Source organism: Terrapene carolina, unplaced genomic scaffold (assembly GCF_002925995.2).
Source record: "Terrapene carolina triunguis isolate 2854851 unplaced genomic scaffold, T_m_triunguis-2.0 Scaffold93, whole genome shotgun sequence".
In the NCBI taxonomy this organism is placed as follows: Eukaryota; Metazoa; Chordata; order Testudines; family Emydidae; genus Terrapene; species Terrapene triunguis.
In genome coordinates, this window is record NW_020664444.1 from 1729065 (window position 1) to 1742972 (window position 13908).

General features: G+C 54.3%; 1 protein-coding gene across 1 annotated transcript; it reads right to left on the minus strand.

The window, feature by feature from the left end:
- Positions 1-5061: 5061 nt before the first annotated feature.
- PLK1 (polo like kinase 1) lies at positions 5062-13139 on the minus strand. The gene is made up of 10 exons (XM_024217853.1): positions 12831-13139; positions 12125-12293; positions 11558-11702; positions 10379-10472; positions 9484-9703; positions 8506-8664; positions 8180-8257; positions 7034-7188; positions 6266-6448; positions 5062-5731 (listed from the first exon to the last, which is right to left on the minus strand). Exons 1-10 carry the CDS (start codon positions 13077-13079, stop codon positions 5525-5527), a joined length of 1659 nt encoding a protein of 552 aa, XP_024073621.1. The 5' UTR covers positions 13080-13139; the 3' UTR covers positions 5062-5524.
- Between the last annotated feature and the right edge of the window lie 769 nt (positions 13140-13908).

The window sequence follows — 13908 nt, forward strand, 5'->3', positions numbered from 1 at the left end:
AGGGCAGAACCAGGACTGGTCAATAGTTCTGTAGCCAGTCCGACAGGTCCTCTTGCTTCTGCTCTTCACACGTGTGCTGACTGGGTATGTGGGTCCCACAGTAGTTAGTTGATCTCAATAAGCTTGCAGTTCCACTGGCTCCTCTCCAGTCCTCTGAATCATCTGGGCTAGAACCCTTCCCCTTAGCAGGGCGCCTCTTAAACTGCCTAGAGTCTAGGAGGTGTCTTGGCTTGAAGATCCCAACCCTAACACCTCCGTTTGTTGGCTCAGCCAGAGACTGGCCTGAATGTCCTGTGTCCATCCTGCTCATTCTCTGCTGCTATTGATCCTGAATCATTTCAGAGAACGAAAAATCTCTCCCAGGGAGGTGACCCCTCCAGAGGAATCTGAGCAGACTGTAGAGCATTGTGGGAAATGGGTTTGTCAGCGGGGCCAGGGCCACCGAGGGCACCAGCTAGGTACATGTATAGAACAGTTGCTTTCTGCTTCATGGACATTCCCCTGTGTCCCCCAGCTAGATAACAGCACGCAGTGTGGGCTTGAAGCAGACAGGGAAGCACACCCAGGGTGCAGCCACTTCTCTCAACCCTGGCGTGTGCCTGGCCCTGACTGAGGCCCGGTCACTAAGTGTAAAGCTGTAAATCCAGACTGGGTTGGTGTGACTCCCGAGCAAAGCCATCCCTGGAGAGGTAGGTCTGTGCATGCGCACACACGCCTGTAGACACGGGCTCTCTTTTTTCTTGGGAATATCTGAATGGATTTTAGCCAAACGCAAATGTTTGGTTTAAGCTCCAGCACAAGACATTTCAGCTAAGAAGATAATTGGAGCGGGGGGGATTAGAATGCAAGAGACTTCTCCTATAGGGCTGTAGTGTGGCAATCATCACACCATCAGCTGCATCCAGATGCTTTACCATTTTTAATTGAAAATGTTTTAGCCTATTTATATTTTGCTTCCAAGACACTGTCTTTCCCGTGCCAGCCCTTAAGCATCAGAATGGGAAACAGCAAGGTCCTCTGTTGCCTGTATGCATCTGCTAGGGCAGAGGCTGATGCAACAAACTTCTCTCTCGTTGATTCATTTCTGTGCTGATCTATTGGAAACTGGGGTCTGTCTGATTGTCTATTTAAAACTTCAGTGTGAATGGCAGGACTGATGTGGTCTTGACACTGGATATGGTCTTATGCCCTGGCTGGACAACATACCTGCCTGGCATTTGGGCTGGGTTTGTTGTCCACGATCTACAGAAGATGTAGGCCACCGGCAGTGCTGAAATGAGAGGTTTCTCTCTCTCTCTCTCACCGTGGCCCTTCCCCACTGTTTTATGGCCCGGTAGAAGTCACTGGGGCTGGATCGAGTGGATTTGTAGAAGCTCAGCTTACAGGATGTAACCTCAGGGCCTGGGTGCAGGAGCACCTCCTGTTGCCTCTTTTCTGCCCCACCTGGCCCATTAAAGGAGTGGGGTTGCCCAGCTCTGGAGGCAGGTAGGAGAGGATCCCAACAGAATCTCAATGATGAAGTCCCTGTGTCTCTGGCTGAGTCAAACGCTTTCTCCATTCTCAGTCTGCAGCAGCCCATATTCATCACAGCTCACAGGCTTGAAGGTCTCAGATGGATGCCTGATGTCACATCTATGGAACCCCAAGTGATTGTTTCCCGTTTGATGGGGGATGCTGCTGTTCAGGAGGAGCCCTTTGTATAGAGGGGGCCTCCTCATCCATGCAGAGAGCCCGTCCCTTGGAGCGTAAGGTGTACCTGGCCTCCCCCACTCCCAGGGCCTCCAGGAATCTGGAGAAAGGGCCACAGCTTCCAAATTCTTTTGTGGCTGCTCTGGCTCTAGCATCTTGGCAGCGTCTGAGCTGGAATCTCTTCACCACGGAGGCAGAATCTGACCCTTGCCCAAGAGAACACGGAGGTGGAGGTAGCATTTCCTGTTTTTCCTCCTCCTGGGACCCAGTCAGTGAGCAGGTCTGGCCTGCCTGGAGGCAGAATTCTCTGCAGGACTGGGGTCTCGAGTGATGAATTACAAACTAGATGTTTCTAACTCCTTCTCAAGGGCCTGAGTCAAGAAATGGGGGAGGAGAGATTACTGGAGCCTTCCCACTAACAAGGCATGATCCAGCCCAGCAAGGACAGAAAAATACCCCTTCAGCAGAGGTGGGACGTGGGCACCCTCGAGGTCTGACCTCCTATCCCCAGAGCCTGGGAGCAGGGTTTCATTCCGCTGGGACACAGCCCTGGCCAGACTTCAACTCGCATACAGTTTCCACTGATCCCAACTGGAGCCAGTGTGGGAGCCTATAGATAACTCATGCCACTATTGCTGCTGGGTCTGGGGGCCCCATGCCTGAATGTCTCCTGCTAGCTCTGCTCCCCTGGGCAGTGCTTTCCTCTCTAGGGGCGTGGGTTTTGTATGTTTTGATTTTGCTTTGTATGTGGGTGTTGGGGGGCTGTTCCCTTGGTGGCAATCAGTTTGTACCTGGTGTATATTCAGAACATTTTATATGGCAGAGAATATTTTATACAAAATGTTGTAAATAAAAATTGTTATGAAAGTTTGGACTTGTTAAAATTGGAAAGAAACTCAGCACTGAGTGCTGGCTGAAAGCCCTGCTTAGGAGCTGCATCGCCAAACGAAAGGGCCAGGGACAGGTAGTGAGGCCCCAAAATGTACATGTTCAGCCCTGCCGGAGTTAAGTCCTTTTGGATCCTCAGTGACCCACACAACACTGCTCAGGCCTAAATTACGGAACTGCCTTCTAAGAGACCTGGGTCCAAACCAGGTAGCTATTGTCCTCTTGAGTGATTGACCAGATGATCAAAAGTGTGTGTCCCCTGCTCTGGAAATGGTGATGGTTTTGGCAGGAAGTTTGAATATTGAACAATTTTGGGCAAAAGCTGCAGCCTTGGAAGTGTCACTGTGGTGCATCGTGTTCCCATTCTCCTTTAGCGGTCAGGCTGCCTGGTTGGACTGCATCTCCCATGATCCACCAAGGTCTCTGTTCTGGGCGAGGGGAGGCAGTGCATCATGGGAGATGTAGTCAGGCCAGGGAGCTCAGCCCATACAGGGGAACAAGGCACCATTTCCAAATTGAAATGTCCTTTTTCAGACCTATCTCTTTCCTGAGAAATGCAAAACTTTCCAGAGAAAACAGCCATTTCTCACAACTATCTTCACTGAATTCTCCATCAAACACTGTTGTGACAGGAAATTTGTTGACCAGCTCTAGGATTTGATAGTAATGAAGCAGTAGCACTGGAGGTAACAGGTTTGTGAGTAGAGAAAGGGAGTTTCTGCTTGGCCCCTCTAAACATTCTCACTGGGCCAAGGCAGACTGACTGCTCCTGTTTTCAGGGCAAGCTCAGATTCCCTCTGGGCAGATTGGGTTTTGGGGGTGGGTGAGTAGAGCATTGGCCCTTTAAAAGACATCAGAGGAACCCTCCCACCTGTGGGTTAATAACCCAGCTTTCCTGGCTCTGTGTGATGAAAGCAGCGAGATTTTTTTTAACTGCAGGTTGATGCTGCCTGACAAGCTGAAGGCCTTGTGCTGGCATTACTAGCTTCCACGGGCAACAGCTGGTACCATTTCCCCAGGCAGAGCTCCCTCCACCCAGGAAGCTGTGCATGGCTGACCCAGCACTGCCTCCAGCAGCAAGATTGGAACTGTTGTGAGTTACAGAAGATTCATGTGCATGCAGGGAAATAGGTCTATAGTGCCCCCAGAGCTTGGAGGGGCAGCACCCAGCCCCTGCAGTATTACGGCTGGGCTGTGCAGGGTTACAGCTAGTCCCAGCAAGTCGCTTAGGGGATATTTAATATCCATTTCTGCTGGGGGAGGCAGCTCCATGTTTTCGACACTGTTAGCTTGGAGGAACGGGAGGTGATGTGTGAGGTAGAGCAGCTCCCTCCCCCCTGGGCAGAACTCCCACAACCTCATCTGTGGAGATAGCAGGAAGGGGCATTGATCATCTAGAGAGGGCACTGCCCTACACAGGCTCTTCAGGGATGAGCCTTCATCCTAAAGCATGGTAGAGACCTTGCCCCTGAATAGCAGAGTTAGGCAGGGAAGAGTCAAAACCAGTAACTCAGTTCCCCTGGGGGGAGGGAAGGGGAAAGAATTACTCAGGTTGGCCTCAAATGGGCAGAGGGGCTCCCTGCTGAGGTGCAGCCCCCCCCCCCCCCCCCCCCAGCAGAGCCCAATACTGCATCTTAACAGGGGAAGATCAAAACCCTCCCTGCAGCTGTCACTGACTCAGAGCACCTGGCACTGGGCTAGGCAGCATTTCTGGGGGATCTGTGACAGGCAGGCGATGGTGAGTTCTTTGAGAGGTATCCGGGCCTAGTCCCACAGCTGAATTGTGGCACTTGTGGAAGCCATGCTATGGACTACAGGCACAGCAAGCGCCAAAGCCAGGGGGATGTAAGACTTGGAGGGCCCCTGTCCCTTCTAAAACCCACCATGGGAGGAGGGGACAGATCATGGTCTCTGTCACTCCTGCAACACACCCACAAGAGGTGAGGTGGGGCCTCTTCCTGTTCTTAGGGGGACAGACACCAGCAATACAACAGCCACCACGGTGCCTAGAGGGTGAGAACTACCTCACTTACTGTGTCTGCCCAAGAACTAACTGCAGGGTGCTTGTCTTGACCACCCCCCCCCCCCGGCTGCTGCAGCATGCAGGGGGAAGGAAGGCAGATGGCCCTTTAACAGCTTTGCTCTGACAAGGCAGGTGTGCACGCAGACTGGATGGGCACTGCAGCTGTGGGGAGAGCACATCACAGAATTAAACAGCAGCCCCTTGGAAGAACTGGGGATTCCTTACAGGCTGTATTAACAGACCACGTGCAGGTGAGTCCACCCTACCTCCCGTGCTAGAGATGGAACGCAGCAGAGAGAGAAATCTTCCTTCTACCTCGTACTTAATAGGGTCTCCCCCATGGGCCAGGCAAAGCCCTTCATCCAGAGCGGGGGCACTGCACGCTAGGGGGGACCCAGAGATGCAGGGGGGGAGGGGGCTGCAGAGACCAATCTTTAATCAAGTTACGTAATATACAAGAGTTTTTAATTTGGTGCAGATTAGTTTCAATATTAAAAGGCTGATTGCTCAGAGTCAGCATGTGAGCACATTAAATATCTTACAGTCGCTACGGGAGGGGGAAGGGAGCCCCAGAGCATCACAAACATACAAATAACTTACAGAACTCTGCCCTGCCCATGCTCTGTTCTCCAAAGGAGGCTGCGTCAAGGCCGTGGAACAAGGGCTGGGGGGATTGGACAGTTAGAAAAACTAGATATTCAATAAAAGCAACTTTCTAATGGGTGCTGAGGGGCCAGTGTGGCCATGGCATAAAGACGCACCATTTCCTCAGCAGCGGCCCCTCCTGCGGCCCCAGTGCAGCTGGCAGCAGGGAGGTGGCCCAGCTGGTGGGAGGTTACAGTTTGACGGGAGGGTGTTGCAGAGGCCCCTCCGGCCGAGGCCGTAACAGTTTGGCACAGACGCTGAGTCCATTACAGCTGGGTTCTAAGCAGAGAGCTTCGTACGGGCCGAGCCAGACTTGGAGCTGAGCAGCTTCTCCACCATGGTGCGGGCGTAGCGTAGCCGGCTGGCCAGCTCCTTGCAGCAGCCGTGCTCCTCGATCAGGCTCAGCTTGTACGTGCGGAAGTCCCGTTTCTCGTCGATGTAGGTGACCGCCGCCATCAAGGGGCACAGGATGATTTTAGTGTGGTCCTACAGAGAGAACGCATAGCGCGTGAGAGGTCCCTCGGTAGGCTGAGCCCACTGGTTCACAGCCAGCCATGGGGGTCCTCAGGCCATCCTAGGTGAACCGTTCCTCGGCAGCACATCCCATGTGCACCCCAGTTAGAATCCCCTCGCCTGTCTCTGCTGCCATGGAGAAGCAGGACCAGGAAAGCACCTACTGCATTTCGTTCTTTTAAAGGATTTCAGCAAGTGACAACAGAAAAGGGAGCCAGCACCACGTGGCCAGCCAGATCTGCACAAGCTCCCTGGCAAACAGCAGCACCAAGGATTAATAAGGCACAATAGCCTTGATTAGTGAGCAGTGCTAGTGAGTCTGGGTGGCTCAGGTATTGAGAAAATGGACTACGGGGCCTTCCAGTCCTGGGTCAGCTAGTCTGAAATCTGTCCTAAGTTGTGACCACCTGATATCACCATCTTCTGCGTGTGACAAGGCCCCCAAAGTGGTTGGTGAGCTGCTGCCACCGGAGGTTTTGCTCCTGCTACCATGCGAGCAGCTCTCACCTGGAAGAAGTTGATCTGCACGGTGCCGTTGCTCAGGTGCAGGATGATGGCGCTGCGAGTCCGGAACCAGGTGCGGAGGTAGGGGAGGCGTGCCAGCTCATCCCCCTCCCGGGGCGTGATGTTGGCTCCAGCCTTTAGCAGGTGCTCACTCATGTAGTTCCGAAAGTATTTCAGTAGTGTTATCTATAGAGACAGCAACATGGGTTAGCAGGACGAAGGAGGCTGTGTGGGGAAGATCATACTTCCAAGGCAGTGTCTGCTTCCATAGCTGCATGGCCCAAGTGGGCCGATCAGCATTAGTTCCATTGCCCTCAGCAGTGAAACCTTGGGACGAGGCAGTGACCCAAGAGACGAAATCAGGACTTGCATCTTGACGCCAACCTGCCAGGTTATTGTAAGATGTGAACAAACCAGAACAGTGTGCTTGGACAATGAACCTAGATTGGTGGTTATACCTGGCCTCACTTCAGGGGTTTATTCTTTAGCCCAGGTGGTTTCCAGCATTGCAGAGAACTATTGTTAATGTTTCTGTGAAGCTGCATTCACGCTGGGTTTTTACAAAGTGGAAACTGAACCTGAACTGCTGCCAGTGCTCTTTTGGGGGGGGGGGGGGGGGGGGAGCAAAGATGTAACCTCTCTAGCCAGCCCCTAGATATGTTGATTATGTTTTGTCTGCTTAGATAGCCGTTCAGACCCACAGTGTGGCAGGGGAAGGAGGAGGACACAGCTCCTAGCTGCTGTTAAATTTGCATCTCCAGAGTGACTGACCTTCTTAGTTAACGCAGAGGGGTAGGATCTCACAGTGAAGTAGGACTCGGTGCTGTTTTGCTCAATGTACTGTAGGCTGTCCCCGTCGTTGTACATAATGAGACGGGTGGAGTCATTGAAGAGAACCCCAACGCTGTTATCACACAGCTGGTAGCCTGGTTAGAGAAGGGAAGACGTTAGATCTCCGAACACTGAATGTCTCCAGGCTTGGGATGCTATAAGCTGTAAGGGTGCCTTAGCAGAAGCCCCCCACTCTGGCTTACCCTGGTGCCTCTCAGCTCTCTAGAGCAGGGCCTCTCAACCTTTCCAGACTGCTCTACCCCTTTCAGGAGTCTGATTTGTCTTGTGTACCCCAAGTTTCATCTAACTTAAAAAGTACTTGCTTACAAAATCAGACATAAGAATACAGAAGTGTCACTGCACACTATTGCGGACTCTCATTTTTACCATACAAATTATAAAATAAATCAATTGGAATATAAATATTGTACTTGCATTTCAGTGTATAATATATAGAACAGTATAAACAAGGCTGTATGAAATTTTAGTTTGTACTGACTTCACTAGTGCTTTTTATTTGCCTCGTTTTACAACAGGCTACGTATTTAGATGAGTTGATGTACCCCTTGGGAAAACTTTGCATACCCCTGATTGAGAACCACTGGTCTAGCGCTCCTGTTCTCAAAGGACTATGTGGGGAAACCTCCCCTGCAAGAGTTAGTCATTTAACAAACGACTGCAGTGAGCTTCCCTCTTCATTGTACTGCCCTCCTCAGAATGCCAATGCCGTCTCAGCTGGCCTCGTTGGTCAGCATCTTCACCCCACCCACCCCACCCTGCCATGTGGTCGCTGGGGCATAAAGTGTTCAGTGCCTGCCAGGCTGCGGATCTGAAATCCTATGCTCTTTAGACTGTAAGGGGTTGCCGCAGGATGTTCATGGTTCCTTCGATCAGCTGAGTATTTTGTGCTGCTCTCAGGGATGGCAACATCTGAGGCACTGCACGTTAACTGGTTAACAGGGTATAAGAACCAGCTACATCAGATGGAGGATTTGCACCCTGGGCCTTTGGATCTCACCCCCCCAGGAAGTTGGGGGAAGCAGCTGAAGTGAACTCGGCTGCTGGCAATGCCAAGACGCTCCCTACCTAATCCGTACTTGTCCGAGTAGTCCACCCATTTGCTAACCCAGAAGATGGGTATGCAAGCAGGATCCTCTGCCTCCTCTGCAACAGAAATGGAGTTTGTTAAATAATGTTTGTAAAGCAACATGTGACACCCTCAGCTGACTTGCTGGGTGCAAGGGGGAGCCAGGGGAGGGGCGAGGAGCTCCTCCACCAACCCTCCGCTTGGGAGATTTTAATCCAAGCACCTCGTAGCACTTGTAGGCTCTGAGGTCAAAGAGCAGCATGTCCGATAGCAGGGCAGGCTGTGCAGGGATCCTGCTATCTGTCAGCCCACACCCGTAGCTCACCTTGTCTCACCACTGCCCTCTCCGAGGGTTTCGCTGCATTGGCCATGCTCAGCTGCTGTAACATGTCAGCTAGGTGGCAGTCGACAGGCTCGCCCAGCTCCCGCAGTGCTGCTTCGTCTTCCTTTTCATGGGCTTTATCTAAGGCAGGGCTGTCCAGGCCTGAGCCAGAGGAGAAGAGCAGCGCGGCAGCTGTGTTAGTAGCATGAAGGCTAAAGCTGGCAGACGGTTTCAGGAGAAGTTAGATTTACCTTCCAACCCAGCTGTAGCAGTTTGCAGGACCCCCCCGCCCAGGGCTGATGAGCCGCCTGCTCCATCGGAGCAGCATTACCCCAACTAACGCTGACGACCGTGTCAGCGTCCATACCTCACGGGAGGAGATGGTCTTACCCTGCTTGGGATACTAGCCACTTCCTCTAGTGGGCAGAGGTAGGAAGGAAGAGAACGGAGTTAAGAGCTGCCGGGGGCACCATCTTCCCTTAGGGCATTAGCCTCCTGGGTGGTGGCAGGACCCCTAGAGAATTAAACTGGCATAAGGCCTCAACTTGGGTCGGGTGTTGCCAGGTTATTGCCAAATGGGAAGAAGAGGATCCAGTTCTGCAGTGGCTGCCCCAGTGAGCTGCCATCCTCCCTCACTGGCACTGCCCCGAGCACAACAGAGAAGAGGCCCGACGTGTCCTGGGTCCCGGGGCCAGGATGCTCCATTCGCAGTACGTTTCAGATATCCTTCTCTCCATGCTGTGGGGGAATCGGTCAGAAGAGTAGTGACCGCTCCTGCAAGGGGCAGCGCTGGATTTCCAGGACAGCATCGCCACATGAGCTCACTAGGCATAACCGTATGTCACAGAGCGCCAAGCAGGGTTTTCATCTGTAATTTACTCTCAACCCCAGTCTTCTCCGCCTCCCCACTGTAACCCAGGGCTGTCTTGTAATTGCCACACACCGTGAAAACCTACATCCCGCCCCCTCCCCAAATCTTACCTTTGTTGAGAGCGGTAAGAGGTTTCCGTCCACTCGGGTCAAATCCACCGGGGGCAATTGAAAACCTAGGCGGGATGGTTAGACAGGTGGTGGGCAACCGGGTGGGGATGTAACCTGATGTGAAGAACTCATCATTCAACAGTTCGTCAATGGTAGGGCGGGTGGCAGGGTCAGATCTCAGCATCTTCTGGATGAGATTAGCAGCTACGGGGTTGATGTGCTGAAAGAGGGGACAGGCAGGGTTCATGAGTGAGGGCCAGGGGATAAGCACAACCTAGCACTGGTGTGCACAATGGATAGGTCAGCCCCACAACTAGAGAGGCTCTCCTGCGCCAAGCAGAGGGTGTGCATGGTTGGGGGGGAGGAAGACTGGGACTCAGGCCTGGAGGAGCTGAGGAGGATTAGAGTTCTAAATGGCTCTCAGTGAGAAAACTCCTGGTGCAAGTACAATGACTGCAGAAGGGCCTGACAGGCAGCAGGCAGGGATGGTTTGATACCCAGACCAGTTCTCCTCTGTGGCTGGACTCAGAATTTGAAGGAGTCCAATGGTAGGAAGGGAGTTCGAGCCACTTACATGCCCACGATATCACCCAACAAAATATTGTAATGCATGTCCGTGCCAGTTTGGGGGGCTAGCTCCCCCTCCCTTCCCCTGGGAAGTTGGCCTTTCAAGTTAACACCCCTGCACTAAGACCTAGAAAGGCTTAACACAAATGTATCTCCTTGCCGGGTGTCTCCTCATCTGTACTCAGGATGCTGAAAGCCATCCATGGTTATGAGCAGGCACCAGAAAAGCAATTTGGCTTCTGCACAGCTCCATGATATCGGCTCTTTCATTAAGGTGACAAAGATCGGCCAGGAGGACGAGCGCTCCCCTCTGCAACAGGCTCCTTACCTTGGGGATGTTATACTCGTTCTTCTTAATTCGGATGTATGTTTCTTTTAGACAAGAGGTTTCAAAGGGTGGCTTCCCTACCAGGAGAGTGTACCTGTATATTTAAGATATATAAAAGCCTGTCACAAGAAGACCGCAAGATTTCCACGAGGTGTCTTTCGCAGCGGCGGGAATCACCACACACCCAGGAGATGAAGGGCAGAAGACAATTGAATTTGAAATGCCAGTTCGATTTCCAGTTCCCTGCTCCCTAAGGGAGGAGATTGGAACCTGGTACCCTCTGGAGAGAGTTCCAGCTAGAAGGTGGCACTTGGGACTTTAAAGAGAGAAGCTTCAAAATAACCTGCCCTACAACAGGAAGTTAGCCTGCAAATGCAGTGGGTGCACACACAACAGCTGGCAGGTCAAGGTAAGCAGAAAAATTGCAGAGATGGTCAGATCTGACGAATTTTCTGGAGATAGTCAAATCCCAGTTACAAAGCAAACGAGCCATGAAGGAAGCGGAGAATCATTACCCATCTCCACCACTTGATTACTACCTTTATGGGAGTAGTCCTGCTAGGGCAGCCGAATTTTCAAACAGTTAATTTTAAATTGTAACATTTAAGACCCAGTCCGTACAGAGATTTGAACCCTGTTAGCAGCATTGTAGCTAGAGAACAGCACACAGCTGGGTCTCAGGGTAGTTAGAGCCTCAGGCCCGGTCTACGTGTAAAAATCTGATCAACCTAGCTACGTCGCTCAGGGCTGTGAAAAATGCCATTCTCAAGTGCTGTGGTTTAGATACAACTAGGTCAATGGAAGGCTTCTTCCCTAGACGTAGCTAATGCACTCTCCTCCGAGAGGTGGATTAACTCCATCGACGGAAAAACCCTTCAGTCGATGTAGAAAGCATCTGCACTGTAACACCACAGCGGCTCTGCTGCAATGCCATAGCTGGTGTTGCATAGACGTACCCTTAGTCTGCACTTAACCAGGTCCTGGCTTGGAATTGGTCATCTTTGTTTTATAGCGTCTCCTTTAAGAAAAAGGCTCCTTACAATCTAAGATTAACTTGAAACCTGGAACCGATCGCAGTCTAGTTCACTGAGCTGGCTCATCTCGGCAGCCTTAAGCCCATTACATGCTGAAGGCCCAAGTTTAAGGGCACACAAAGTGAAGATTTGTCATAAAACTTACATAATGCAGCCGATGGACCAAATGTCCACTTCAAAGCTGTGTCCCTTCTTGCCCAGCACCTCAGGAGCTATGTAGTTTGGCGTCCCACACAGGGTCTTCTTACGCTCACCATCATATTCTACTTTGGTTGCCAAGCCAAAGTCACCTTGAAAGAATGTGTGTGTCGGTCAGGGTTACGCACCAGGCAGACAAGACTTGTTTCCTTAGCTCAATGGTTGACAGTCAGTGGTCACAGACCTTGCTGCTGAGCCACAAGTGGCAGAATTATAGGCAACATCCTCCAAACATTGAGTCTTAAACAGCCTGAGAGAGGCTGGTTTCAGGGTAGCCCGCCCAGAAAGGGGGAAGTATTCTGGCATAAGTTAAGAAGCTATCATGTGGTTTTGTGGTAGCAGAGCACCCTGCTCTCTGCGCTGTCCTTTCTAGGAGCGCTCAATGGAGAGCATCCCAAGGAATCTTTGCAGCAAGAGACTAAGGGAAGGGGTCCCTGGGCTGTGACAGATTCCTGGACATGCTTCTCCCCTCCACAGGCAGGGGGATAGGGATGTGCCCTGCAGGTGTCCATACCTATTTTCACCTCCATGTCATCGTTGAGGAAGAGGTTGCCCAGCTTGAGGTCCCTGTGAATGACCCGGTTGCCGTGCAGATACTGGCAGCCCAGGATTGTTTGCCGCAGGTAGTACCGCGCTTCGGGCTCGGTCAATGCTTTCCTCCGCTTATGCAGCTCCAACAGGGACTGGGGGCCAGGAGAGCGGCAGGAACATGAGCACCGCCTGAGAGCCAGTTAGCGGCCCCCTCCCACCCCATCCCACCCGTGTCCCAGGTGAGACCGCCCAACCCAACCCACCCTCCTGAAAACCAGGTATCCTCAGCCCCCGGGGCCAGGCCCCACCCAGCCTGCCTCCCTCACCGTTCTACCCCTGGGGACTCTGCCCCGCGGGCATCAGCCCGCCCTAGCTCGGCTGAGAGGAGAGTTGCCATGGGGGGGTTGAGGAGGGTCCCGCCCCGCGCCCCGCCGCTCCGCGCGGCTGGCCCTTTAAGGCGCTTCGAACGCTCAGACAGGGTGGAACGCCGAGACACTTTCAGGGTTCCGGCCGTGGCGCCGCCCCCACCCCCCGTGGAACGTGGTCCCCAGCCCGGCCCGGCTAACCGCGGGCATCCCGCCACCCGCGGGGCAAACCGAGGGCGGCCCCGCAGCGAGCCAACGCCCCCCCCCCCGGACCGAGTCGGGGCTCCCCCCCCCCCCAGCGCGTTCCCCCCGGGCCCCCCTCACCCTCCGGCGGCAGAGCTCCAGCACCACGAAGACGAAGTCGCTGTCCTCGAAGAAGCCCTGGAAGCCGACCACGTGGCGGTGCGCCAGGCTGCGGTGGATGGAGATCTCCATGGACATCTTCTCCTTCTGGTGCGGCTTCACCAGCAGCGACTTGGGCACGATCTTGCCGGCGAACACCGCCTGGCTCTCCAGCTCCGCGATCTCGTAGCACTTGGCGAAGCCGCCCTTGCCCAGGAACCGCCCGCGCATGTAGCTGCGGCGGGTGCGCGGATCCACCAGCACCTTGGGGATCTCCTTGGCCGCCGCCCCGGCCCCGGCGCCGGCCCCGGCCCCGGCCCCGGCCGCCTTCCCGGGCTCCGCCGCGCCCGCCGGCTTCACCCCCTTCCCGGCCCCCGCGCTCATGATCCCGACCCCGGCCCTGCGCTGCCCTCGCCCCGCTCCGCGCCCCGCTGCTCCGGGCCCCGCTCTCGCCGCCGGCCGCGCCGACACTGTAACAATTTCAAACCTCGAGCCGGAGCGTTACACGCCCCCAGCGCGCTCCCCATTGGTTGCTAGGATTTAAAATCCAAGCCGCCCGCCGCTAGGCACCATGGGAACGCCCCCCGCCCGCCCGGTTTAAAGGGACAGGCGCGCCCGCTGCGCCGCGAGCCAGGAGCCGCTTCCAGAACGCCCGGTCTCGGCCGGCCACCTGGTCCCCGCGGGAAGCAGCTCTCCTGCCCCCCGCTGTGATCCAGCCACCCCCAGATGTGCCGCTCCAGCCCCAGCCACCCACCCCAGATGTGCCGCTATAGCCCCAGCCACCCTCCCCCCAGATGTGCCGCTCCAGCCCCAGCCATCCTCCCCCAGATGTGCCGCTCCAGCCCCAGCCACCCTCCCCAGATGTGCCGCTCTAGTCCCAGCCACCCACCCCAGATGTGCCGCTCTAGCCCCTGCCACCCTCCCAGATGTGCCGCTCTAGCCCCTGCCACCCTCCCAGATGTGCCGCTCTAGCCCCAGCCACCCTCCCCCCAGATGTGCCGCTCTAGCCCCAGCCACCCTCCCCCCAGATGTGCCGCTCTAGCCCCAGCCACCCTCCCCC